The 27701-nt window shown below is 41.5% G+C and overlaps 4 protein-coding genes across 5 annotated transcripts in view; 3 read left to right on the plus strand and 1 right to left on the minus strand.

Moving 5' to 3' along the window:
- Positions 1 to 7529, plus strand: part of slc9a7 (solute carrier family 9 member 7) — a 24776-nt gene extending 17247 nt beyond the window's left edge. For both annotated transcript variants that reach the window (XM_051376692.1, XM_051376691.1), the window contains 2 exons: positions 287 to 392; positions 3078 to 7529. In XM_051376692.1, coding sequence (XP_051232652.1) covers positions 287 to 392; positions 3078 to 3341 — 370 coding nt within the window. In that variant the 3' untranslated portion in view covers positions 3342 to 7529. The remainder of the gene's footprint in view (positions 1 to 286; positions 393 to 3077) is intronic.
- Positions 7527 to 12303, minus strand: chst7 (carbohydrate (N-acetylglucosamine 6-O) sulfotransferase 7). Its single transcript, XM_051376699.1, has 2 exons — positions 10881 to 12303; positions 7527 to 9307 (listed from the first exon to the last, which is right to left on the minus strand). Exon 1 carries the CDS (start codon positions 12162 to 12164, stop codon positions 10911 to 10913), a length of 1254 nt encoding a protein of 417 aa, XP_051232659.1. The 5' UTR covers positions 12165 to 12303; the 3' UTR covers positions 7527 to 9307; positions 10881 to 10910.
- A 203-nt stretch (positions 12304 to 12506) lies between these two features.
- tubgcp5 (tubulin, gamma complex associated protein 5) lies at positions 12507 to 22062 on the plus strand. The gene is made up of 23 exons (XM_051376683.1): positions 12507 to 13101; positions 13213 to 13266; positions 13655 to 13763; positions 13891 to 13987; positions 14076 to 14155; positions 14517 to 14652; positions 14803 to 14920; positions 15183 to 15272; positions 15484 to 15577; positions 15676 to 15928; positions 16909 to 17111; positions 17209 to 17324; positions 17419 to 17687; positions 17785 to 17983; positions 18301 to 18489; positions 18584 to 18766; positions 18875 to 18959; positions 19046 to 19166; positions 19302 to 19453; positions 20750 to 20875; positions 21094 to 21182; positions 21417 to 21517; positions 21666 to 22062. Exons 1-23 carry the CDS (start codon positions 12968 to 12970, stop codon positions 21710 to 21712), a joined length of 3045 nt encoding a protein of 1014 aa, XP_051232643.1. The 5' UTR covers positions 12507 to 12967; the 3' UTR covers positions 21713 to 22062.
- Positions 22063 to 23602: 1540 nt separating this feature from the next.
- cyfip1 (cytoplasmic FMR1 interacting protein 1) overlaps positions 23603 to 27701 on the plus strand; it is a 30375-nt gene continuing 26276 nt past the window's right edge. Inside the window, exon 1 of the mRNA XM_051376682.1 lies at positions 23603 to 23799. The gene's annotated coding sequence lies outside the window, so the exon portion shown is untranslated. The remainder of the gene's footprint in view (positions 23800 to 27701) is intronic.

Here is a 27701-nt window from a genome sequence, read left to right on the forward strand (position 1 = left end):
TACTTTTTTATAAATTAATTTATGCAGACGCAGAAAAAGCAAGTGTGAAGCCTCATGCCAAGCTAGCAAAAAACCTGGCAACAGTTGTTCTTATAACTGATCTATAATTCATAAATGATGTATTAACCCCAAAGAAAGGCATTAGACAGGTGAGATATTAGGAAATTGTACAGATATTGGATATTAACAATATTATTAACTATCCTCCATTCAACCAGCCTTTGCCCAGTGTAATAATAATATAATTATTGAGCTCTTCGGGTCGTTTTCCTTAATAACTGCCCAGTTACCTTAAGCCCATTCTGACACACAGCGGCCCACCTCTCACCTCCACTCTGCCCGCCTACTGTGGACCACTGGCGAGCTGTCTGACCAGCCCCCAGGCATACGAGGTGAGTGTCCACAAAGCTCTTCTCACTGCATGTTGTCCAGTTAGAGCATTTAAAGGAATAGTTGGACATTTTGAGAAATACACATGTAGTTCAATATTCTCATGACAGAGACATTTTCTATGTTCTACTCCTCTCTGTGTTCATTATTCATTTATCTAGTAAATGAATCTGTAAAATATCAATAATAATAATATCAACTTTCTCCTTTCCTGTTTTTAGATAGGTATGCTATGTGCTAGGCTAATCTATGTTGAAAAGACAACCACAATATGAAGATAAAGATAAAAGCGACATATACATAGTCACATGTTAAGTTGCTAATGTTAGCAAAATGTTTAATAACGGGCGCCCGGTTAGCCCTGTCGGTAGAGCTGGCGATCCATACACGGAGTTACTGCAGCGGCCCGGGTTCGAATCCGATCCGTGGCTAATGAATGATGTAGATTAGTAAGCTAGTTAGCTAGTGTTTCGCTAACAATAGTTCACGTAAGATGTGAGTACATGTCACTTTGATCAGCTTCAGAATGTGGTTGTCTTTTCAACATAGACGAGGCTAGCACTGATCATATCTTAGGAGGAAGAAAGGGGGCGGGACTTTGGTCAATTTATTATTATTCTTCTGTGTGAGACATTTTTCTACATGCAATGAAACTTAAAAATACCCTTTTAACTGTGAAAAATATTTAAATGTGTATATATAAATATAAATGTATGAATATAAAAATACTTTTGAAATGAGCTATAACCAAAGCATTCTGTGAAATCACTAAAAGGTGGTGGTTTTCTGTTTCTTTTTTCTGTTCAGACCTTATATATACTGTCAGTGGTTCAGACCTGTGCACAGTGCCTCAGGAAGGCTCTCTGTGAATACTGAAGGTTTTTCTCTCAGGAGAATTGTAATACTGTCAAAGTATTCTCAGTGCCTGCCAGTAAACAAACAAAGCACATAGAAAATGGACAGTCAAGAAGCCTTTTTGCATTCAAAGGACACAAAAGGCCCTTTTCAGCACCACCTCAATGATGATCACTGTTCTGCGCTCCAATATTTTAAACAGAGAAATACCCATTGACGGAACCGTCACACTTGGATTCAATCTGGCAAATTCTCCTTTTCATTTCATGTGAATTACTTCCAGGTGGAGGCTTTTGGCTATTATACTCTCCCTTCTCAGTGATCCAAAGAGCCCTTCACTGTCGGGTTACAAAATCTAAATTCCATTTCTTGACTGCAAAATAGTCATAAAATGTCTTTCATCAAACTGTAAGTCTCTAAACGTTTAGTTCTGTCTCTGGATCCACAAATGTTTTCCTCTGCTCGTTGGTTGCTGTTGGTTTTCTAGTACAAGGCTGCCAGCCAGGCGAGCCATGAATTTAGGTGGTTGTTCATATAATCAGGCCTCTTTAATGCCAAGTGGGGAGAGACCGGATTAAATAAAGCTCCTTGCTTGGTTCCTCTTTGGTTATGGGTGTTATGAAATGGGGAGGGAATAAAAGGCTGCACAAAAAGGGGAAATTTGGTTCTCATTGACCTCAAATTGGATAACCTTTAAAATATGGTTGTAGAATATACTTTTAAGGCTAGATAGCTTTAAAAGGGCACTTTTTTAAGCATAGTATATTATTTAATTTTCAGCAAAAGTTACTCAAACAGGAGTAATTAGTGCATTTGTTGGGGACTATTTTTAGCTGTGGATGAATACATATTTGGAGCTCTGGTGAATTTTGACGGCAGCAGGAAAGAAAATGTGGAAACAGCTCAAATTAAAAAAAGTACAGTGCCCACCTTCATGTGCTGAAGAATTATGTCAATATCAAGAATCAGAGCTGTAGCTCAAAAATACTTATAGGATGAATTTGTTGGTGTTTTTTAGGAATTTGTTACAATAAGAAACAATACACAATATTACCAGACATCCTTAAAATCAGACATGCCATCATTGTTGTCTATATTCTACTTTCCTCCCCTTGTCTTTATTTCTTTGACGCTGGCTTGATTTATAATGAATCTAAATGTGTTTATTTTCACTTCCTTTTCGTATAACAGTTGTGTCACTGTTTTAATTAGAAACTAGCCCTACCCTTTTAACCACATACAATGCCTGATGGATTTATTAGGAGTTTTTTTCCCCATTTCCCCTCCCAGATAATTGTTGGAGGGAAGCAGTTATGTAATCTCTCTCTTTTTTGATCCCTTCATCTGAGTAATCCCTGCTGACCTGACGTTAACTCATCCTGTTCTCCCCGGGGACATGGGCCGACTATTGATTGTCAGCCAGTCAATTAGAGCTGCGAGAACCTCATGCAACAGTTTTACAGCCATCTATTACTTACCCACAATGCAATGTGTGCTTTTAAATTGAGTTGTCTTTTCTAACAAGTCCATTTCAAGCTGTCACTTACTCGTTCACTGTGGGGTTGGCTCGCGTGTAATTATGCAGCCTGTGGTTTCCTGTGGGTTTTTTTGTTATGAAGTCACTTTAATGCAGTTGCTGCATCACAGGACACTAAGTGAAAGTCTCCTCCTCCCTTTGTTCTGTAAATCCATAGTGTCCCTTATGATCCTTTGCACTGTTATTGTCAGTCTGTTTACACCACATGTACCCATACTGCGTGTCCTACATCTGTGCGTGTCACCCCCATGTTCTCCATCTCTCCCCTCATGTTCCACTGCGGATGTGTTTTCAGAACCACGAGCAGCTGAGGGACCACGACTCTGACCTCCTCCACAATGACGGTGACCTGACCTTCATGTTCGGTGATACTGCCATCACAGCCAATGGGGCGTCCGGCGGTGGGGGGGACGCAGCCGGAGGGTCGGGTTGGAGTGCGAATGGCAAAAGGAGCGGCAGCACTTCAGAGGAGGCGCTGGAGCGTGAGCTGGACTCCCGCGAACAGGAGCTGCTGAGTCGCGGCACGCGGCTGGTTTTCCCCATCGAGGATCACGTCTGACCCTCCCCTTCCTTTTGCCTGCACTGTCAAACCGCCCTGACCTGACCCCCAAGACCACCTCACCCTCAACTCTCTCCACATCCCGCGGGCAGAGTGTCCAGTCCTTCAGAGAGTGGAGACGTGGTAGTAGACAAGAGGGGAGGGCTCAGAGCTCCCTCCCGGCCCGGGAGCAAAGCTCAAGGAGCATTTCATCCTCATTACAGAGCTGGAGTTTGTTCTTTAAAAGATGAACTCTCCATGCTCTTATACTGTGATTCAGTTTTACTGATTGTTTCCTTTGCATAAACTGGAGGGAAACTTTTTATGCAGGATATGAGGTCAAAAACAAATCCTCATGTGAGATTCAGTCTGCACTTTTGAACATGTGACACTGTGTATGTTCAGCTGGATTGGAAAAGAAGTAGAAATATTGCTACTACTGACCTGTTTGTCTTCACATCACACCAGTGACCACTTAGAAAATGTGAGAAGTGGCTTTTTTGGAAGCACACCCCATCTAGATGCTGATTTAAGGCAACACTCACCTAAACATTGAATAGTTTATAGATAAAGAAAAAGAGTTCTCTGATTAAATGTGCACCATCTGAAGCTGTAATAGACCAGTGTTTGGTATGAGTGTGAGGATGTCCTTTGTTTCACACAAAAGCATCTGTGTGGGGGAGACTGTGACATGTGAGGAGCACAGAGAGGGACAGTGAATGAGTTGCCCTCTCAGCCACCGCAGACTGTCATGGGTGAAGTAAAAGGGGTGAAGAATGTGAGCATGTAAATAGCTACAAGGCTGAGCTTTGTTCCTCTTTAGTGGGGCTGCTTCTATCAGCGCATTACATCCTGTGACCGTTACAAATAGTACCTGTGTATCTTGTCTTTGAGCTGGTCTGGATCCTTTTCACAGTACTGGGCTGGTTTTCACAACAAAAACATGATTAAGGGATGGAAGTGTCTTGATGCGAATTATATTGTTTCTTATGAGATAATGCTGATATCCCAAAACTTTAAAAACTGGCATAAGATGTACACTCGAACACGGTTGATAAACAGTTCAACCCTACAAAATAAAGGGCAAGCCTTTATAATAATTTGGAATACTTTTCAAAAACTCTATATTGTCTTGCTGATTTTAAAAATACTTCAAATGATGCATCCTTTGATGTTAGACTGCAACTGACAATTATTTTCATAATTAATTAACCTGCTGCTGATTTTCTCTATTAGCTGTTTAGTCTATAAAATGTCATAAAATAGTAAAAATATCCCCCCAGTCTTAGAGCCCATGGTAATTGCTTGCTTTATCCAATCAGTAGTCTAATATTCAGTAATAACTAATATACGTAAAAGGAATAACGGCAGTGAATCATTACATTGGAGGAGTTGGAACCAGTGAAAAAAATACATTGTTGACTAATATGATTAATGAAACTTATGATTGACTAATTGTTTCAGCTCTATGTTTAAGCAAAATTTAGTAAGTGGTATGATAGCATGTGTGCATAATTCATTGAGTCCATATAGCAGCAGTGCAGCACCGCATAACAAAGACTGCAAAGTAGTTCTTCAGACTCCATTAGACCATTAATAAGATTTGCCTGACAATGTTGAACAAAAAATCTCAAATCAAGAAGAGCCATTGATAACAGTGACCGGAGATGAATGAAGGAATGCTTGCACATCCTCTACCTGCATCGACAGTGTTTATACTCTTAAAGAAATAATGTCTCTGGCTCCCACATGTTAGCCTCAAATACCTGTTGAATTTGTTAGCACTGAAACAGAACGATGAGGTGAGCTGGTCTCATAAATCTACAATCAACGCTCATTTCTGTAAATCTGGTGTCTCCCCAGTTTTTCTTAAACCTTAGTTGCTAACGCTGTTAACTGTCATACTAACGGACATAAACTCATCATTTGTTTTGCTCTGTTCATGTTGGAAGAAATCACATCAGTAGAGTATGATAGGATTGTGGATATCACATCTGTCTGTTAAATATAAAGCTACAGCCAACAGCCAGTTAGCTTAGCTTAGCACAAAGACTTGAAACAGTGGGAAACAGCTAGCGTAGTTCAGTCTGAAAGTAACACATTTCAGCTACAGAACCTTTAAAGCTAATTAACACATTATATCTAGCTTGTTTAATCTGTAAAAAAAAAAGCCAAACTGTAAAGAAAACGAGCTGGAATACTTCAGATAGCAGATTTTGTTACCTAGCCAGGCTAGCTGTTTCTCCCTGTCTCCAGCCTTTGTGCTAAGCTAAGCTAAGCTAAGCTAACCGGCTGTAGCTTCATATTTAGTGTACAGATATGAGAGTGGACTTCTCATCTAGCTGCCAGAAAGGTACTTGGCTTATTTCCCTAAATGTTGTAAATTACTGCTGTAAACATTGTGTAGCTACAACACATAAACATTTGACCGTCACTGCACACAAATAATGGTAATTTAGACACTTCCCTAAGTTTTGAGCTGATTACAAGAAACCTGAGCAGCCATTTTCCTGAAACTCAAGTGTACCGATAATAAATGGGGAACACATGTTGTTCTCTTTAAAGTTCTTCACAATAAACTAAAGTGAACCTCGTGCTGTTTCTGTTTTGGTACTAAATTAATGCATGTTGTCTCAGCATTAGATAGATTTCTTTGTGTATAGCAGGTGGGACAGCAAATATAGCTTACAGTATACAGAACATTGACATCCTTTCACCTGAGGCCCAGTTCCTCCCAGCTGCCCTGAGAGGTTTGAAATGAGATAGTTTAATACTTAATACTGATACTATTAATACGGATCTCCAACATGCAAATCATTGACACGAGACAGTGACTTTGGGCTCAGGATTTCACTTGCGGCATTAATCTCTGTTAACTGACACTTTCTACAACAGACAACTGAACCATATTGTTTCCCTACAGGTTGATTTGCATCACTCGATGTGAACTATAGAAATATATTATTTATAGCGCATCAATTACTCTGGTGACTTTCTAACCACATTTCCTCGCAGTTTGTAGTGAACCTTTGGGAATTCCTCCTATGCAGCATGATTATTAGAGGAAATATTGGGTCATTTGCACATTTTCCCCCTCAAGATGTGATATTTAGCTCTTATCCAATAAATGTAAATAGCAATTTAAATGGCAGACTATGCTGGGTTTACAGAGCAGCACACAGGCCCTTTACACTGGTGGAACAACAGCTGTCTCTGGGGGAGAAGGAGGAGGTTTTTCTAACACATTTTGTGTTCCCTTTACCACGTCTAGACATCTGAACTGCTCCCCGTTTTAAATTCACCACACAGCACGTGTCGCCTTTTGTTTTCTCCCTCGACTGCACACAGTGGCTGCTGCATTTATGCATGAGTACATGAGGGCAGGTGTGAAAGGCTGGATTGTGTAAGTTGAATTTGAGGCCTTCATGTGAGGGAGAAGCCCCGCACAAGTTTTATGGCGCACTGAGGACCTCCAGGAGGAAATGAATCTAGTTATGTAAGCTGTTGCCAAGCTGTATGCACTGTGGGTCATTCAAATTCTAGCTGGAGTGAGAAGTAATGTGAAGCCGTGCTCTGTCTAACATCTCCTTTCACAGTCTGAGGGTAGCAAAGCTTGTCTGTATCTAGGACATTAAAATAATAAAATTCGCCTTTTGTCTAACCAAACCATTTCACAATCTCTTCTGATATGAAAAGGTTACACAGCCTCCAGATACACCTTCAACAGTATAACTTACAGCAGATATGTTATCTCTGGATTGTGCAAAACTGTGATTTTTGATCATGTCTGTTGAGAATTTCAAATTCCTGCTGTACAAACGCAGAAAAAGAGTGCAGAAAAAAGACTGAATAAGAACTTGCATTTATCGACATGTCCAGGACAGAGTGACTGGAGAGTTTTTCTTCGAGATGTGGGAGTACTTCATGGATAATTGGTGGCTGCAGGCAAATATACGAGCAGAGTTTGGCACTTTACCTCAAGCAAAGGACACTCACAGGACTCTTATATAACCTTCATGTGCACTCTATCTCCAGACTGTTGTGCTGTCAGTTGTCTTGCTGGCTATATTTACATGCTCTCTGTACCTGGGAAATATGAGATGTAGCTCAATTGTCAATATGTGCACCTGTTGTTTCTAGTAGCAACTGGCTGCCTGGTTCTACCTGCCATGCCTGCATGTCAACATGTTAATAAAAATCGTCAAATAATGAGTGACCCAGTTGTGTTCATTTTAATAATTGAAACTACATGTGGTCATTAGGATGAGATACTGTTTATGAGTTATTACTGGTTATATTATTGCATTTAAGTCAACAGAGGCCTAATCAGATCAACTGTACATAAGCTAATTATGATGACATGTACAGTTTGTGATTAATTAGGATTTACATAATACAGTATAATCTATGGAGGCCCATGTGGTCTCAATGTATTTAGAATTCTTCATTCATATATCTAAATACTAACACACACACACACACACACTAGAGTACTGTGAGTAAGCACGTTATGATGCCACATACAGTTCAAATTTACTGTAATGCAATAAAGCCGAATGCAGGTGTGTTTTCAAGCCCCCATTCACTACCACTGGATCTTTAAGTCAGCCAATAGTAAAGGTAGAGTTTGGTGGCATCTAGTGGTGAAGTTGTAGATAGCAAGCAACTGATTACAGTTCAGCCTCCTAACTGTGTAGTGTGTCTGTGGTGGCTGCGAAAAAAAACGTGGAAGGCCCTATCTAGAGCCAGTGTTTGGTTTGTTCATTGGGGGCTACTGTAGAAACATGGCGGCCTCTGTAGAAGAGGATGTGAATAAATACAGTAATGAAAACATACCCATGAATACATTCTATTTCTGCCCGTAGATCCTCCTGAATGTCACACTAGACCTCCTAAGATTAATTAGTTTTCATGTGATTATAAAGTCATCCAAAAGTCATTCCTTTCAGAATCAATGGAGAATTCATTCTTAAGAAGATGCTTCTCTAGTTTTTACTAACCCTTTATTGAAGTCAGTTTAAATAGTCAAGTTATTTCTTTCTTTGAAAAGAGAACTTCTTCAGGCATTTAACCCACAACAATCATTACAGAACCAACTTCTAAAGTTGAACACATGGATGCTGGTAAACTTTTTACTCCTCCTAAACACATCCTCAACCAGAGGGGTGTCACAGCATTTTACAATAGTTTAGACATAAACTAAAAACAGTAAGAATGGCGCACAATATGAATAAGTACCGTCTGTTGTGCTTGTGAATACTTGCTAAAAAGTTCATTGGCAGAGGACAGAGGCAGCTCTCCAAGACACGTCCATGAGATATTAGAAAATTTCACACCCATGTGAGTGTTTTGTCAGTGGGGTGGCTGCAGCTGTCTGGATTCCTGAGGGGCCGGGGGCGAAACAATAGTTCCTCAGTCAGGCCTCTTTTCCAGAAAACACCGTAGCTTCTTCTTTCAAAGCTCTACATGGGCATTGTTAGTGAGAAAACTTCAGTTAAGTATCAGTAATGCTTGAGATTACTGCCTCGCTTAGTCATAGGCTGGATGGATAAGTGGCGCAGGTGAGAGCGAGCCTGGCGCTGCCACACCGGATCCTGGCAGTTATCTCCCAAGAAGGACCCATCTCTGGCTTTTTATGGCTCTCGCCTGCAGGGGATTTGTGGAGGGATTAGTGCTGCTAAAAGGACAGAAGGATAGAGGCAGGCCAGTGTAACAGAAGCACAAACCAGCATCAAATCTCTCTCTTCTTGTTTATGTCCGCTCCCACATCCTCTCTATCTGCATAGTCCCTGCTAGTGTTAAAAAGGTAACACTGTACAAATAAGCTGCCTTCTCCTCGTTTCAAATTCATCTGTCTGTGATTGGCTGCTCTTTCCACTTGGATTTTCTCCAGTTCACCGACCCGGCTTGCGAGCTCCCAGTGGACCACATTCCAGCTGCTTGTTTTGTTATTCCACCTTTTGCCCTCAGCCTCGAACACCAGGTCCCTGGAAGAGAACAGAAAATAGCTGAAGAAAAACCCCTTAAGTTACGACAGAGCCTCACACTGAAAGAGATACAGAGCATAAGGACCATAAACACGTTCAACAGAGTTAATAATGTCCATGTTCATGACCTCCATCTATAGCTCTATCAGGGGTTGGGGTGGAGGCAGTGCCATAAGGGACACCCACTGCCTCCACCCTGTTTCTGCTCCATGCTGGCGGCTTGCAGGCGGCCGAGCTCTAAAGGGTCTGCTTGTGAGAGCTGGCGGCGACAGGGCGGTGGTAACCCTGGGAGCGCTTCCCCGTCACGGACAGCCGTACACAATGATCCCCTTCTTGACAGCAGAGTCTGAGGCCCAACGACCCGCTGCCAGCCCCCCGCTATCCATGAGAGGACCCAGCATTGCCAGGAAGAAAACAATGAGGCCTCTATCAGACATCAGATCAGTTAGTCATCAAGGAGGGAGGAATATTTGTGTGACTGTCTCGCTCTGATAGCTATAAAAATCTGTTACAGTGCCTGCGTGCATCGAAACCTTAATCCAACACGTGATTCATTAACTAGTAAGAAAACTAAAAGGGAAAGCTCGGCGCACAAAAAGCAACAGCGATGCTGTTGACATATTAATAGGTTGAGTGCTATCTACAAAACAAGAGCAGAGTCCAATTTGATATACCTAGTTAACAGTTAATATGAGGTCGGATCTCATGAGAGCAATTACAAATCAACACATTCAACAGGTGGATTTCATTAAAGACAAGCAAAATCCTGGGTGTATATGTATATAAATAACTATATATTGATTTATTTTAATCATTATTATTCTATACATTTAATTTTCTTTATCTATGTGTAGCTTGAAGGAACTGAAAACTTTATTTTGTTGTACAACCGGTTGTTGTATAATGATTTTCTTGATGCAATTAAATAAAATTAAAGGCCCCCTCTAGACAACTTTTATGACATAAAAATACTCTGAATTTGGAAAATAATGTTTCTGTGATGGTTTTCAAACAAAAAAGTTGATTTCGCTTTTAAAAAAAATTTAAAGCATATGTTTCTTTCCTCATCACACTGGTGTATGCTGCCTGCTGGACGGCTTACAAACTCATTATGATGTCACAAAATGAAGCTTGTGTGTACATGTCTTAAAGATGAATGTCCCCTTAGGCAGACTAAAGTTAAAACAGCCTTCTAATGTCAAACTGCACATACAGTACGTCATTCTGCACAGAGAAGGTCAAACATCAAAGTGAAGTAACAAGCTAAACACATTATGTTGGGTTGGGTTGGGGGGGTTAATGGATCCAATCAAGCCCTGCTGCCCTGATCCCCATATGGACTCTCTGTTTTCAATTTGCCTCAGTCAGAAGGAGGTCACAGGTCAAGGATCAGCCACAGAGCACAGCAGCTGACATTTAGCCAAGTACGAAGGGTGTTTTTTGTAAAACCTCAAACTTCCTGCAGGTAAGAACTGTGGGGAGGGCATTCACTGCCTCTATCTTTAGTTTCACTCTGCTGATTTCAACCCTCACTGGCTCTTGAATTAAAACCCTTTGTGTGATCTCACCATACCTTGACCCATCGATTCCTCAGGGCACATCCTCATGTTGTCTTGTCCACGCTGTTCTTCTGATACCCCAGCTGCCTCATGACTTCGCTGCAGTAGGCCTCCACCTGATTTATCTGCTCAACGTTGAGTCTCTCCCTCCAGGCATATATCGCCTCTTTTGCGTCTCTGGATGATATCAGGAACGGCCTGTCTGAGGAATACCCCTGACCGTGCGTCATGTTCAGGGCAAACTTCTCCAGAGCCGGGAAGGAGGAGAGGTTGGAGAAGCGGTACAGCCTCTGGAGCTCCTCCATGGGGTGCAGGACCAGATCCTCGTAGCGGATGCGGAGGTAGTTCCTCCTCACCCAGGGAGGCGCGTTTATCACCAGCATCATGTCACTGAGCCAGTTGTCACAGATGAGCTCCATGGCGCTGGAGACGTAGCTCTCGGCCCGGTTCACCTTGCTGCTCGGCACCAGTAGCCGCTTGTACTTGTCGGCCTGCTTCTTACTCCTCAGCACCTGGATGCTCTCCTTCACCAGGGCCTGTTTGGACTTCAAGCGGGAGTTGTGCACGGCCCTCGGGTCTCTGAAGAGCTGAATGATCTGGAGGTTTATCGCAGGGTCTTTCATCAAAGGAACCAGCGTGCTCAGGTCCAAAACGCGCACTCCTTTGATCACCATCACCGGGTACTTTTTACACTCCCTTTCCAGGTCCCTAATGTCCCGTTTTTGGCACTTTGCGCACTGGTCCTCTTTCACCAGCCCAATTTCACGACGCTTGTGCGCATCGCATAGCGGCTCCGAGCATATCACCTTGTTCATTTTCCAGCCGAATATGAACGAAGTGGTGATGTTTTGCGTGCCGGCGTAAAGTTTGAGGACGGAGAAGTCGCAGCGGTACAAGGCGTTCATCATGTCCCGCACTGCGCCCTGGAGACTGGCCGCATCCCCCGGATACAGAGCCTGCCATATGTGCCACATTGGCTCGTACAGGTAGAAAACATCGGGGTGCTGGTTGAACAACTCCCCCAAAAACGAGGAGCCAGTCCTCCAGGTGGCATGTAAGTAGATGTGTATCCGAGACTGGCTCCGGTTGACGGCGGGATCCGTCTCCTCGCTGCCGTTAAGTTTGTAACCGTTATCCCACAGCAGCGCCAAATCTGGGCATCTGGGCTGTTGCTGTAGTCCATGTCTCGCGTGTTGAACGGATTTATCTCGGTAATCTAACACGTACGGGATTAGCAGAAGTAAACCTGAATATGCCAGGATCAAAACCAAGTATTTTTTATGTAGCCTCCTCTTCATTTCCTCTCGCCGGGAGGGGGCTGGCTAGCTTCTTTCTCTGAAGGGTCTGCGCTCTGTGTCTCTGTGTGGTAGCTACTGTAAAGTTATGTGTGCGTGTGTGTGTGTGTGTGTGTGTGTGTGAGGAAGGGGGGGATTAACCACGCCCCTTTAAAGACGAAATACCAGATTATTTCTGCCTCTTTTCCGCCGTCGGTAGGTGAAATAACGTTAACTGCTTTAGAGCCGTTACAAACGGTGTCCGTTAGTCTCTCTGTGAATGACGCATCAATGTAAATATGTAGAACCACGGCCGTTAATTATGGAATCTCAAGAGCCTTGTAGAGAAGAGGTTCCAACGGCTACCACCTACCGTAACCGGGATGGACGCAAGGGATTATGGGAAATGTGTGCTCCGTTTGAATTGTGTATTTAGTCGGTAGTGTATTTGTATCTCGAGACGTTGAATGTTGTCCTAGTCGACCTTTAAACACGAGCTTTTACATATAAAAGAAAATTAAGACATAACGTTATATACCATTATATACTAACGTTATATACTACTGCGGTTAGGGTTTGCGCATGCGTACTTTACATCGTTTGTTGTCAGGGGCGAACTCTGCGCGGTACCGAAGGAATCAATGGAGGAATAAATAAATAATAACTTAATAATAACTAAAGCAGTAAATGGCATTATGAAGCTAACGGTGTCTTCTTCGTGCTAACGTTAGCTCTGTAGCTTGCAGAATCACCAGGCTAGCAGCGAGCCTGTCTGACAGCGAGCTAACTTAACGTTAGTTCACTGCAGCACCGCAGTCAGCATCAACATGACACACTGGAGCACCTTCGAAAAGGAGACCGAGAGGGAAACGAAGAAGCTGATAAGATGTATCAGCGGGGTCGAGGACGAGGAGGACCAGAATTTCCAGCTGGCACTGAAATTTGCCTGGTCGAATTTCAAGTGAGTTAGCCATAGACAGGATGGGAGCTAGCGGGTCAGTTGCTAACATGTAAACAAACGTTAGCATTAGCCACAATCAGTGATGCTAGTAATAGTCTCGTTTCTTGACAGGTTTCATCGTTACTTGGACGTGGACAGCCATAAAGTCCAACGCAGTATAAATGGGTGAGTGAGTCTGTGGGGCTAGCTGGTCTTTTACTTCTTTACTGGGCACAACAGTTAGAGAAACACAGCAAGCTACCTGGGTTATGTTGTGTTGAAACAAACAAGTGAAACCATTGTTAAGCTACTGCCAAGGTCTTGCATATGATCAAAATCTTATATTCAAATCTAAACATATGTATTCGCCAAGAGCTTTACGAATAAGTGTCCAATAACTATTATCAATAACCAAATCTATCTATGGATGTTCCATTTTCAAGAAAAACTCAAAAAGCCTTTCCCAAACTCATTGATCTGATTGATTTTGCCATGAGGAAGACTGTTTTTCCCATTTCTGTTGAGGTCTTTTGCATGTCACTGTCATATGTTCATAATCTGCTGTGTTTTCCAGAATCTATGAAAAGCTCATGGTCCACTCAGACTTGAGTAAAGCAGAAAGCTGGATGAGGCTGACTGAAGAGTTCCTGAACTCACCTTTACCTAATACAGATGGAGCAAAGGTATGGGCTGATTAGTGGAGTGAGGGTCTGTGACCTTACACTGCCCTCAAGACAGTTACCTTTTCCTTCAGCCATATCATTTTAAAAATACATACAGAATACAATACAGTTTAATTGTTTTTTGCAGACTGATGCACACTACAGTTTACTGTCACTGCTGCTCTTCTTATCGGGGTCCCCTTCAAACACAGACTTTACAGAGAGACCCAGGGTAAAGGAGGCTGGTGAGTTGACATTTCCCAGATTTTCAGTTTTACTTGTGAAAGTTTACAAGTCCATGTTAATCATTATTGCTTAATCTTGCATCTGCAGAAGAAGAGGACAACTTCGACTGGGCTAGATATCTGATGGAGGGTGAAGACATAGACATGGGACCATACCCAGATACCCCTGTGAGTAAACCATAGCCAAACTCACCCTTTATTGATATGAATGACCACAATACCTGCAAGTGAATCAGGTTCCTTGTAAACCATCACAGATGTCTTCAGCGGCACCTCTTAGGTTTTGAATATTGCTATGCTGAGATCACAAAACCTCCTGTACTAATAAGAGTCATAAAGCTGTAACAATATTAACTACAGAGTGAGGGAGATCACGTTTTATACATGGCCCCACAGTCCTGAGAAGAGGTCCAGTTAGCCAGTATTACTGACACACCTGTATGAAGGTGTCCATGGTTGTGTAGGAGCTGTAAAGCTGCAGTAAAGTTACCAATCCAGCAGAAATAAAACCGTATTGATTGGCTTTTAGGAGTGGTCTGAGGAGGAGAGCGAGGACGATGACAGCCAGCAGCCAATCAGCAGGGAGGACTCTGGGATCCAGTTGGACAGAACGCCCCAGGAAGACCAGGACAACAACAACAAGACAGTCCCAGTTACATGGACAGGTGTGAACAGATCACACAGGAAAATAATGTTATAATAGAAAACAGATCATGGAAGCCGTTACTATTTTCGTAATGTGAAACTGAGATAGGACCAATGCACACTGAAGCCCTTTTTTAAAATGACAATAATCCCCCTTTGTGTGTTTCCAGTGGGGGAGCCTGATGCCCGGGCCTGGCTCGAACAGCATGTAGTGACGCCATACTGGGTGGCTCATGCTCCTCGTTTTCCTCACAGCTTGCATTTACACTCCAACTTGCTCAATGTGTGGTAAGACTCCAAACTGTTAAGTTGGACTTTAGATGATAGTATGGATGCACTGATTCACTTTTTCAGGGTTAACACTTACAACAGTGTTCTTGATATCAACAGAAGAGCTAAACAAATCAGTAAGAATAGCATTGGACCAAAATAATTTGATACCAGTTGAGACATTTTGCCTGTGTATCAGCGGACTATTTTAAAATAGACTTTGGGGTATTTGTGATTTGAAATGATTAAAGATTCTTACCCCCAGTGTCTGTCTTCTCAGGGATCAGCACTTGTATAACACTGATCCATTGTATCTACCCGAAGAAAAGGCCTTTGTCACAGAGACCCAAGTTATACGGGAGACATTGTGGTAAGATGTAATGATGATTTGGTGTGTGACTGTGCCCATTGTACAAACTTACAAAGAAGTTAATCTCTGACTTTCTCACAAGTTGTATCTTTCATTATCTCATAGACAACTGAATCCTTGTTGGATTTAAGAGAACGTTTTATTTTCATTTACAGGCTCATTAACATTAAGTGTGATCATTAATTTGAGCTGTGTGACTGCTATGTTGCAGGCTTCTCTCTGGGGTGAAGAAACATTTTATATTTCAACACCATGATGGAAAAGTGTCCGTAAGGAACAACGTTGTGGTGACTCATCTGACCAGTGTAAGTTTAAAATCTGAAATGTGCTTCTATTATATCTTAATAAATGTGTATTCTGTCCACTGTAGGAAACAAAAGTCTTTTCTCTCCCTGTGCTGCAGAACTGTCTGCACTCTGTGCTGGAGCATATTGCTGTGTACGGGCAGGCGGTGTTCAGGCTCCAGAGGTTCATAGACGAGGTGACGGGGTACAGCTCAGAGCCTTGCCCACCAGGCTCCAGTTCCTCCTACAGCTCCAAGAAGGGCTCCGAGCCTCCCTTCAGGACCTACCAGGCCTTTGTGTGGGCACTCAACAAGTACTTTACCAGCTTCAAAGAGGAGCTGACCACAATTGAGAGAGAGCTCATATGCAATGGCAAGTGCAAGTTGCAATGTTTAGGAGTTTGAAATCAATGGGGAACTCTTGATACAATAGTATAACTCTACATTACCCCGCAATACTAGCATAAGAAGACCCTGGCATAACTAGATGAAACAGTCTGTGACATGGTGACCTCGACTGTCAGCTTTTTGCACAATTATACTGTGTTGCTCTTTGAGGAATAGTAGTAGTAATTCAGATTGAGGAAGGTTTGTGCCCTGCAGCGGACAGGATGTAACAAGACACTAAATTCCCAATTTAATACAATTCATAACACTGGTTTCACATTACAATTTGCAAATTATTACTAAATGAATCCTTTGTTTCTTAGACAAAAATCTACAAAATATATTTTCTTTATCAATTTATAGAATCCTTTTTTATTTTTAAGGTAGGTAGGTGTCAACTGTGCAAAACAATCCATATTTCCGTTTCTTTGTAAAAGTGAAACTCAAGTCTTTGCACCTTAATACCACGATTGATGTCACAATTAATTTTCCATCTCACCCATTTGAATCTTCACATATTGTCTTCCTGTTTAACTGTATATCTCTACATTTCCACTTCTCAGTACCAGCAAGAGCTAACTTGTCTAACGTGTCTTTTCGGATTGCATCATCACTCAAACTTCCGCTGCCGTTTCTGAAATTCCATGTCATGTTAGCTAGCTGCAGCCGACAGATACCTATCAACATGAAGTGTGTAGTATAAGTAGTTTTTGAAATGTGAGGATGAATGTATATTCACCTTTAAAAAGTAGTTGTCTGGTTTCCAGCAAGTTGCTTAATTTCTATATTCTTTAAATCTCCTTATATAAGCAATCATGACATTGTGGCAGCATGTTTTCTACCCACCTGCTGTATTCTGTATAGTATTGCTGTATCGTACATTTGTCCCCAACCCTAGAAGTGAGTATTTGATTCATGATGGGTTTATTTCTGAGCCAGTGTTTGATGTTTTGTCTTCTTTTGCAGATGAGACGGTGACCCTGTCTGCAGTTCTGGAGCGACTCAACCCTCACTTGGCACAGATTAAAGTACTGCACAAAGTATTCTGTACTGGGGTCGCCGAAGTTCCCCCGGAGACCCCGAATGTCGTGCGGGCCTCTCACTTGCTCAACACCCTGTACAAAGCTATCATTGAGTATGACAGTGTGGGGGAAGCATCAGAGCAAGCTGTGAGTTTGAGTGTTAAGTTCAGTGAATTCAACACACAAAGCGGACTTAATGGATCTGTATGTATGATCATTACTGTGTGTCGACCTGTCTTGCCAGGTGGCCTTGTTATTTTCCCTGTGGACGGAGACAGTCAGACCATATCTGGAGATTGTGGATGAATGGATTGTTCACGGCCACCTCTTTGACCCCGCCAAAGAGTTCATCATCCAGAGGTATGTAGCAGAAATTGTCTGATAAAAACCTGACATTTTGGTGGCTGCACTACAGTTACTGACATTTGATTGAGTTTTTTCTTTTTTTGCTCAGGAACAAGGATGTCCCAGTGAACCACAGGGACTTCTGGTACGCCACTTACACGCTGTACAGTGTGTCTGAGACGGTGGACAATGAGGAGAAGCTGAACGATGCAGCCAGCGGGAGCTCCGGAGGGGATCAGGGCTCCAGCAACCGGCAGCTCACCATGGTGTCCTTCCTCAAACCTGTGCTCAAGCAGATCATCATGGCTGGGAAATCCATGCAGCTGCTCAAAAACCTGGACTGCAAGGAGGCTGAACAGTCAGAGAGATCCTCCAGAGGTCAGTGTTTCATTATTGTTTTTGCACCTTAACTAGTTTAGATTTCTTTTTTACACTAAACAATATTTTTTAACAAGGCAAAAATACTGCATTGCAGATGCAGAGAGGAAGAGTTTATACACACTGTTTCTGGAGTCAGTGCAGTCACGCCTTTGCAGCCAAGAGGAGTCGCCAACAGACACAGTAACTGAACATCAGGCCACCAAGAGGAGCCTTATAAAGATGCAGTCCATCATAGCACAGCACCTGGAAATCGACGACGTCCATGATCCCTTGTTGGCCATCAACTTTGCCAGGTAAGCAGCAAGCACTACATTTAAAAAGTAACTCTCCAGACTCCAGACCTGCTCAGAAATGAGCAGTAAAGCAAATTTAAATTGCTAGATTGTGAAAAGTGAAACGATTTGTGTAATCCTTTCAAGAGTAAAGCTTGGGGATTTAATTTAGCCAGCCATGATTCATTTTTGCAACTGCTGGTTTTATAATTATAATCTCTAATGGTACTGTCCAAAGATAATTATATTTTAAAGCGATTATATTTTTTATTGTGCCAGACAGAAAATCCAGAGAGTTTTAAAAATATAAAGTAGCTCTGGTCTGTTCTCCCCCACAGGCTGTACTTGGAGCAGAGTGACTTCCACGAACGTTTCTCCGGAGGTGATTTCATTGTGGACCGCTCATCTCAGTCGGTCACCTGCCAAACATTTGAGCTCACCCTGCGTTCTTGCCTCTACCCCCACATCGAGAGGAGGTACATCGAGTGCTGTGGGAACCTCATGAAGACTCTGAAAAAAGACTACAAGTAAGAATTACTCTCGGGGGTCATATTAGTGAGGACTTTTCTGGGGGGGTTTTTTTTGCATACAAAAATAATGAGTTCCTTCATGTCCCCACAGGCTGCTGGAATACCTCCAAGCTATGAGGAACTACTTCCTGCTGGAAGCCGGAGACACCATGTATGACTTCTACACAGCAATTTTTGACAAAGTGCAGGAGAAGGAGAGCTGGCAACAGCTGTCTTTTCTCAATGTTCAGCTGCAGGAGGCAGTTGGACAGCGCCACCCTGAGGACAGCAGCAGGTACTACATTGATTTATTTATTAGTGAAGAATCTGATTGAAAATCTGTTCATTTCTTTTCACATTATTAAAAATTCAACAACTTCCCCCGTCATTTCATAATTTATAGATTGTCAATCTTCTTGGAGACCATCGACCCTGCAAGGAAAAAACATCCTGTGAATAATCTAGAAGTGCTCACCCTGAGTTACAAGGCAAGCAACGTGAATACATTTGCGTAAATTTTTTTCATGCTCTTTTAAGGTGACAAGTTGACATGTACTTATTTAACTCTCCGCAGGTTCCCTGGCCTGTTGACATTGTGATCAGCTCGGAGTGTCAGAAGATCTACAATCAAGTGTTTCTCCTGCTGCTGCAGATCAAATGGGCCAAATACAGTTTGGACACACTTCGATTCAGTGGTATGATTTAGAGGGGCTCTTTATAATCAGCATATTATACTACGTTCTCCAAAATAAAGCTCCATCAATTTATATATATATGAAAACAACTTGATCATGTGTGAATATCCTCATGTGTGAATTTGTTTCTTGTAGAGTTCACAAACGTCACTAAGAAACTGGAGGGAGCTCTCGGGGAGGAAGTAAAGGTCAAAGAGCCTATAAATCAGCAGATTCACAGAATGTGTCTGCTGCGGGTCAAACTGATGCACTTTGTCAACAGCCTTCACAACTACATCACGACCAGGGTGAGACTAAATGTGAAACAGACCCTCTCACATCAGACATTCAAACTTGTTAGAGTGGAAACAGCACAGGTGTCACTGATAACTAGGGACGTCCCTCCGATCAAGGCATTTTTTTAACTGATCGGTATTGGCTATGTTGAGCCTTATTGACCCGATATGATCTATTGTTTTACATCAGCTGCAACATAGCAACTAAGGTCAACACTGTCCACCTCTCCACTCTGCTCTGTGTGTGAGAGAGAGAGAGAGAGAGAGAGGAGCAGCAGGGCTACCTGTGCTCGGAGTAGAGTGGTACAGCCACACTCAACACGCACCTGCAAGTGCAACAAAGACCCCGCCAATAAGAGTAATTAATTAAATTAGTCCGTGCAATGGATGTACTGACTACGAAAATAGTCACTCAGCAGAATACGGACAGTTCATTCAGGTAAAGGCTGCACCAAAGCACTAAACACTGGAGAGAGAAACTCCCTCCATACAGCAACCAAAAGGATTACAGAGATGTTTTGTTATTTTCTACTTTATATATATATATATTTTTTTCTTTTAAAAACCCATCAGGGAACAGCTTTGATGCAGGCACATTTTTTTTGGGATGCACTGCAGAGCTATTCAATTGCCAAGTATTGGTTTGATTTTAATAACTTTAATATACTTGAAATGTGCACTGTATTATCTAAAAAATGGTAAGTATTGGATTGGGACTCTGTATCGGCAGATAGTTCATAATAAATTGCACTAATCAGATCTACTAATAAAAACATTAATGAAGCACAGTACCAGAAATTCATCCAGTCATTTTATCACACCTGTGCTTTTCCTGCTGTAATATGTCGAAAAGTCTGCTGTGAAAATGGCTTATCACACATGCCTGTACATATCAGTATAGTTAAATGAAAAGGATAAGATATTTATTACGAGTATAGCACTGTTGTTAAAGGACCAGTGTGTAGGATTTTGTGGCTTCTAGCAGTGTAGTTGCAAATTGAAACTCCCTCACCTGCCTCTTCCAAGAGCGAAGGAGAAACTATGGTAGCCGCGAAACACGTGAAAACGCCCCCATCTAGAGCAAGTGTTTGGTTTGTCCGTTCTAGGCTACCGTAGAAACATGGTGGTTCAACATGGCTGACTCCATGGAAAGCGGCATGTGGCGTCTGTAGATAAAAACATCTCATTCTAAACAAAAACAACGAAATGGTCACTTGTCACACATAGCGTTAAACCACTCCCGTAGCTCACGCCGTAGCTGCCAGTAGTTTCTCATGGTACGCTGTTGTCTCCATTGTCTCTTGGCAGATTCTGCACAGCACGGGACTCGAGTTTCAGCACCAAGTACAGGAAGCAAAGGATCTGGACCAGCTGATCAAGATCCATTACCGATATTTGGCAACCATTCACGACCGTTGCCTACTGAGGGAGAAGGTAAACAGCTCTGCTATTCCTAAACTGAAGCGACACTCTGACCTCACTGTGGAGGCAGGGGCCAAAGAAAGGAGTTCACTGATAGGGTCAATAAATGAATACACATCACCTGTGAAATCTCTTTATTGTATCATCATGTTACCTCGTTGTATTCCCTGTTCAGACTGAGCTTCCCACTGGCATTTATGACACTGTCCAATGCTGTTGTGGTTTCTCAGGTCAGTTTTGTGAAGGAGGCAATAATGAAGGTTCTCAATCTGGTCCTCATCTTCTCTGACCGATGGCAAGCTGGCTTTGGAGCCTGGAAGTAAGAGCTTTTATATAAACTGGAGGGAAATAAAAAATATATGTGTAATTTTAGTGTATTTTGTGTCTGTAAAGTGACAATAACAGTACACACATGTTTAAAGACTACAACCTGTTCACAGACTAATATATTTTTGGTCTCAGAAGTGCCAACCACCAAACCTCAAACCTGTGCTGCTGTAGCTTTCTTGACCAGCCTGTTACTCTAAATGTTGTGTTTATCTTTCACTTTCAGGATCGAGTCCATTGATAAAATGGAATCTGATTTCAAAAACTGTCACATGTTCCTTGTGACAATACTCAACAAGGCTGTATGTCGCGGATCCTTCCCTCACTGTAAGTAAAACACTGATCCGGGCCTCTGATTTCCAATGATACATGTCATGTTGATTCTGTACTTTATTCCTTGTGCACAGACAGGAATAGTTCATTTTAATTAATTAATGACTAATCACATGTTTTTTTGCCTTTCCTCCTTGTACAGTGGAGTCTCTCGCCCTCTCTCTGATGGCAGGGTTTGAGCAGTGCTGAGGAACCATGCATGTGTCTGTTTTGATGTGATGGACTGCACTCCACTGTTTGGTTCTCCGTCTCATTACTGTCTGTTGTCTGACTGCTGTCATTGTTCGTGATGATGTGCAGCATATGATGTCACTATCTGCTCTGACTGCTGGAGACGGACTTGAACTACGTGATGTTAGAGGATTATCTGTGTTCTTTTAGGCCCACAATCAAACAAGCTACTTGTGAACATACATCAGCTTCTAGTTTTTGTAAAGCTTTTTTACGAGCTATTGTGACTGTTGATGTGTAAATAATAAGCACAATAAATATTGTTATTATGATGTAACACTGCTTTATAATAAAACATTTTAATATAAGTATTAATATTGTAATCAACTACATAGTTAAATGTACTGCAGTTGATGGTTATACATCATACAGACAGTCCTTAAGAAAGAATTGATACACAATAGAAATATCAAATGTAGGTTCTGGTTTTGACTTTTAGATTTATAGTATATTTTTTATATTTTTTATCTAGGTAAAAATACACAACAGTATAGTACACTGCATATCTATGGTAATGTAGATAATGTAAATGTAAGGGTGTTGCTAGGTGAGGTACAGTAAGTAGTAAAAACTAAATTACACTCACTTAAATGTTCATTAATAATGAACAAGGACGTCTGTTTATGTTGTAGCAGTCTGATGAAGTTGGTAGCCACTGGCCTCCAGTCTGTGGTCTTTTTCTTGCTGTATCCTAATGTAAACTGGTTTAAAGGCTATTGTTTCAGTTATGACTTTTCATTGTGACAAATTGCTGTGTGGCTTAAATTAAACTGACAGCATTAGGTAAATGTACACAATGTAGAGTTTATTCATTCCACACAATGTTGCCTTTCTTTTTTCATTCACTACTGTATGTATGGTATAAGAGGGAGCTTAAGACTTATCCTATTAGCCTCATTTATCTTAGTTGAGTTCAGTAAGGACAGCTAAGTGGCTCAGTGGTTGTTGTGTTGCAGGCAACAAGAAGGTCCTGGTTCCTTAGCTGTATGGCTTCCAGAGCCCAAAAGACTGGGTGTTAATGTTTCTGCAGGTCCTATTAGTGAGTGTACCCTATCTGTTGCACACTGTGACCTGGGATATGCTCTAGCTAGCTCTCCACATTCAAGTCATTTTTCTTTATTGTTTACCAGACTAAAATTGGGTTAGGGTCACTCTAATTTTTATGTATTTACTTTCATGTTTTTACCTTCATTTTCTTGTTTGATTCATTCTCTATGATTTCCCGTATACGCTTATATGTTCTTTAAAATGTTTGAGCCTTTTATCTCTTATGAAAAAAATGGCTCTTTTCTTCTTATTATTAATTCCAACTATCTAGTTTTCTCAGTAGTTGTAACTTACTATTAGTAACTACACATTTATTTTAATATCTAATAGTATATAATAATATCTTAACATATTAACTGGGTGATTAACTGTGATTTATAAATGCTAGCACACTAAATAATACAAAATGAAAGCTCTATTTTGGCATTGCACCAATAATACAGATATACCTGGCAGTTTTAACACACAAAAAAAAGCTTGTTTAAGTTTTTATTTTCATAACATTATACATAATTCAAAAATACCTTTTAGTATTATATTCTGGGAATACTTAATGTAGAAACACTGAATTCAAGAGAAAAGGACGTTAAAAACACGCCCCGTGTTGTGTATGGGGGTGTTAGTGGGAGGTTTTTTGGCACTAATCACCCTCCATACCCTGGGGCAGGCCCTTCCTGTACATTCCTTTGACTCTACCTTTCATCCTCCGGGTCCGGCCCTAGTGGACGAGAACAGCACCGCAGCTCTGCGCGGAGCTTCCTGTTGAGTTTCCCTGTTTGAGGGACAGGAACTCCCTGCTCGACTTCTCTCCCCCGCCCATGATAATAACACCGACCGAGGAAAGATTCCTCTGGCCGACGACAGGAAAAAAAAACTTGGATTGAAGACTTCCAAACCTGGACTTCCCAGTCGCCAGAGGGATCAAACATCCCGGTTACATGGCGCTATAGTCGGCTTTACAACCGCACAAGTTTTCCTTGCTAACTAACAAACTCCGGGTGAGTAGAAACGACTGATCGCGAAGTTGGTTTCAGTGTGTGTGTGTGTGTGTGTGTTTCCAGCTAACTTAACTAACACGGTGGGGGGGGGAAAGTTTAGTTTTCGGGTGTAGCTCTCCTAGAGCCACTTCAGTGAAGTTGTCCGTTAAAAACAGACTTATTTCACATTCACAGTTCAGAGTTATTAGCTTGAGGTGAGCAGCCTGTTGCAGTGTAAAGCCATTTTCCTGGCTCACAGGCCCGAGCTGTGACTAATCTCAGGCCACGGCACGGAGCAGGGATACAGCCATTACCACGGTTACATGCTGGAGGCTGGACTTCCAGGACTTTTCCACACCAAAAGCTCATCAATATGTGAAGTTTTCTCGCTCTGAACTTTGTTTTGGAAGAATGTGTGACTATCTGAGAGCTGGAGCAGAGAGTTGTGTGTCCGCCAGGTGTGAAAGCCGCAGTAGGATAGAAGTTACTATTAAAGTTATACATTATTGTTTGGGCTCAGTAACTGTCAGTATGCAATGTCAGACTGATGGATTTATTATCATTCCCTCTTTCTTTTTCTCCTCTGTTTGTTCCTTTGGGAAGTACTGTATGAGATTGTTGTGTTCAGGAACCAGACTGTATTCCCCACCCTCCTGTTGTTGCATTCACTGCCCAGTTCAGTCAGCCTTTTCAAACGTTTGGAAATCCGTACGTCAAATAAACATGTGGTAAAATATGTTTCAGTGAAGACATTACTTATATATATATATATTTTTTTTTTACATAAGATGGTATTGTCCCTTTAGAGGTAAACTGTGGCAGCTGCTGTGTTCACTGAACCTGGAACAAAAGTCCTGAAATGACATGAGGAGTCTTTCACTTTATTCACTGCTGCTCTGCCTTTTAGTAGTCTCTTTCTCAGAGTTAGTTCGGAGGACATGAAGGAAGGAAGGAAGGAAGGAAGGAAAGCGGGTGATAGTGTATGGAGATAATTTAAAACCGCATTTGTTGTTTTGGGTGAAAGTGGTGTTGTTTTTTCTCCCTGTGGTTGAATCTCTTATTTAAAGATGCCATAAAGCCAGTTGAGGATCATAATTCAAGTGCTATGCACAGTATTTTACTGCATATAGTACAGTGGTGAAGCCACTGAAACTGAACGGTGGGTTTCTATTTCCTACTGTAGTTCTTTCTCTCAAATTTTTTGCATGTTGGAGATTTGAAAGAAAATAAATGAACTTGGTATATTTGACATTTAATTCAATGGAGACCAAGCAAATGCTGCTGGGTTCAACATAATACTGTGTGTGAACATTCATTCTAAGGAGAAGTGAAATAATTTGCTTGCTCAGGCCTGAAAAGAACTGAGATATGTCAAGATGAATCTTGCACTGATAAGTAGTGTTGTGATACCCTGCAAAATAAGTGTGAAAATGGTGTGTTTTCACACCTCAGTAGACACACATCTATAACTTCCTTCAGAGTGGCACTGATGCAGTAGCCAGTGCAGGCTGGTGGAGTGACTTTCATTGTAGATGTTTTGTGTTTGCCATCTTTGAGGAAATGTCTTGGGTACATGTGGTGCATGGCATAGTTGTTGCATTTGTTTCTCACTTTAGAGGAATATAGTCAGATGTGTTAGGATCTATGAAAGTGTGATCAGCTGGTGTTTGTTTGTAGCAGAGTTTGCTAAAGTGCTGCTCTATCTGTAACCACAGAGGAATGTTTCTGCTGCTGTTTGCACACAGTAACTTTAAATATCAGTTAGTCCACACAGATGTCATATTTTCACTTAGTCATAGGTGTATCAGGCCATGTATATAGTTTCAGTTTTATCTTTGGAGGTTGTGAGAAATCAGTCTTTAACATTTCTGCTACCACCCGACTACAACAGAAGTGTATAGATTGTATTTGTGTTGCTAACAGCATAGAACAACGATATACCAGTGTTCGACTTTAAGGTGGAAATGAGTGCTGGGTGATAAAACCAAATTGTATCACTGTATAAACTGTAGGTCCAGTGTGTAGGATTTAGTGACATCTAGCGGTGAAGTTGCAGACTGCAAGTAACTGAATGCTGCTCGTTTGTATTTGACGACCTGGGAATGAGAACAGGCTGTGAATTGTGTAGGACGAACTACGGTGGCTGTGAATAGTGGCTTATTCTTCTGCCATGTGAAAGGCCCCATCGCCAGCCAGGCATGTCTGGAGAAGATATGTTTAATGTCTAGAACCCAAACTGACAATTGGTTTAAGAAATCTACTTGCCCAATTCAATTTTTACAAATACATTTTATTTATTAGTTAGTTAGTAGTTATCAAATGACAGCACCTCTTAGCTGCCAGGAAAGTGATATGCTTGAAGTGAAACTTAGTGTCTTTGGAAAGCGACCCCATTTTATCCACCTTGCTCTCAGACTTGTTGCAAACTGCGCTTAAATAGTTGGAGTTTCGCTCACATCCTTTAACGCCACCCAACTAAACTCCTGTTTTCTGAATAATTGAAATGTTGTTCTGAACATTTTAGATATTTCAAATTAAAAGTGCAGCTACAGTCTTTCCATGTACCTCTTGGCAAATGCAGGAGTACAGGGGTACATTGCTGGTTGGGAATCACAGGTCTGGATAATCAACAGACCTTTTTCATACTGACTGTTTCATTGGCAGAAAGTAGTCTCTCTACTTTTAGCTTTTTCTTGACGCTTTATATCTCTCGGTTGATGATGTCATTGTATCTTCTGAGCTCTTTTTGTGTGATTTGAAGCTGAAGTGAACCATTGCTGGTATTATTATACTGTTGCATGGTAGTGTCTTGTGTTTGCCCTCTGCTTGGCACACCTAGGTTACCTACTTGAGGCTGGTTTAAGCTCCTTACTGTGTAATTACGGATGGAGCCCTACAAACACATGGTGTACCACTTCAGCAGTGGGCGTAAAGGCAGACAACCTGGCAGGCTAAATGAACACTTTAAGAGGCACGACTTTTCTAATCTGTCCCTCGCCTTCCTCTTATGAGAGGAGACAGGTCTAGATGCTGCAGTCTTAACAGGAACTGTACACCAAAGCTAGCCAAGGTTCCTTTTTTTTAAAGAATGAACATGGTTTCCATCTATACTTAAAGTCGACTATACTCACCAATAGTTGCATTTGTTAGTTAGTTCCCTTTTTTTCAAAGCTACTTTGTTTTTTATTCTCTATATATTTCCACATGAACAAAGTTCATTTTTTGTTTTTGAAGTGCAGTACTGTCTGTGTGTCCTGATTATTGGTCACTTTCAGTTTGCTTGATGTCAGCTTAAATGTTCAGTGTCAATCCTTCCTTTTCTTGAAGTAGATGCATCACATGCTCTCGTCATCTGGGATTCCTACTTCCCTGTTTTGTCACTAAAATGACAGATATGCTTACTGGACTGTTTGCAAACTAAAACAAGATGCATAGCTGAATCATTAATGAAGTTAAGTTCTTAAAGTTCTAAAAACTACTTTACATAATGCACTTCCCATCTGACTTCCTCCTCTATTTCAGAAACAGTATTTTGCAACTAACCACACCTATTTTTACTCCCTGTACAGTTGACAGTCACTTGTGTAGTTCTGTTGTATACTTTAGTATTGTAATTGACTCCATAAGCAACATAAAAATGTTGATTACTTATTACGTGTGTAGGGCAGTAACATCATTTTGCTTTTGTTGGCTCTGTACTAAAATAAAACTACAACTGAGGTACTGACTTTCAGCTTTGATCTGAATGTGTTAACATCTATATTTGGTGAGCAGTGTCTGAGCTGTACTATAGTATATAACAAAATGGCTACACTTCTTGTACTTTTACAGATGTGAACATTAAAGTCTGAAAGTCAGCATTTGGAGCTCAGTCATTGTGTCCTTTAAAGTTCATTGTGCTGGAGAACAGAGCCAAAACAATA

Source organism: Dicentrarchus labrax, unplaced genomic scaffold (assembly GCF_905237075.1).
Source record: "Dicentrarchus labrax unplaced genomic scaffold, dlabrax2021, whole genome shotgun sequence".
Taxonomy (NCBI): Eukaryota; Metazoa; Chordata; class Actinopteri; family Moronidae; genus Dicentrarchus; species Dicentrarchus labrax.

Coding starts and splice junctions, on each gene's coding strand:
- chst7 (XM_051376699.1), bottom strand. CDS start 12,164: ATGAAGAGGAGGCTACATAAAAAATACTTGGTTTTGATCCTGGCATAT.
- tubgcp5 (XM_051376683.1), top strand. CDS start 12,968: ATGACACACTGGAGCACCTTCGAAAAGGAGACCGAGAGGGAAACGAAG. Junction 18,490..18,583: donor ACTCTGAAAAAAGACTACAA/GTAAGAATTACT, acceptor ATGTCCCCACAG/GCTGCTGGAATACCTCCAAG. Junction 19,454..20,749: donor ACAACTACATCACGACCAGG/GTGAGACTAAAT, acceptor GTCTCTTGGCAG/ATTCTGCACAGCACGGGACT.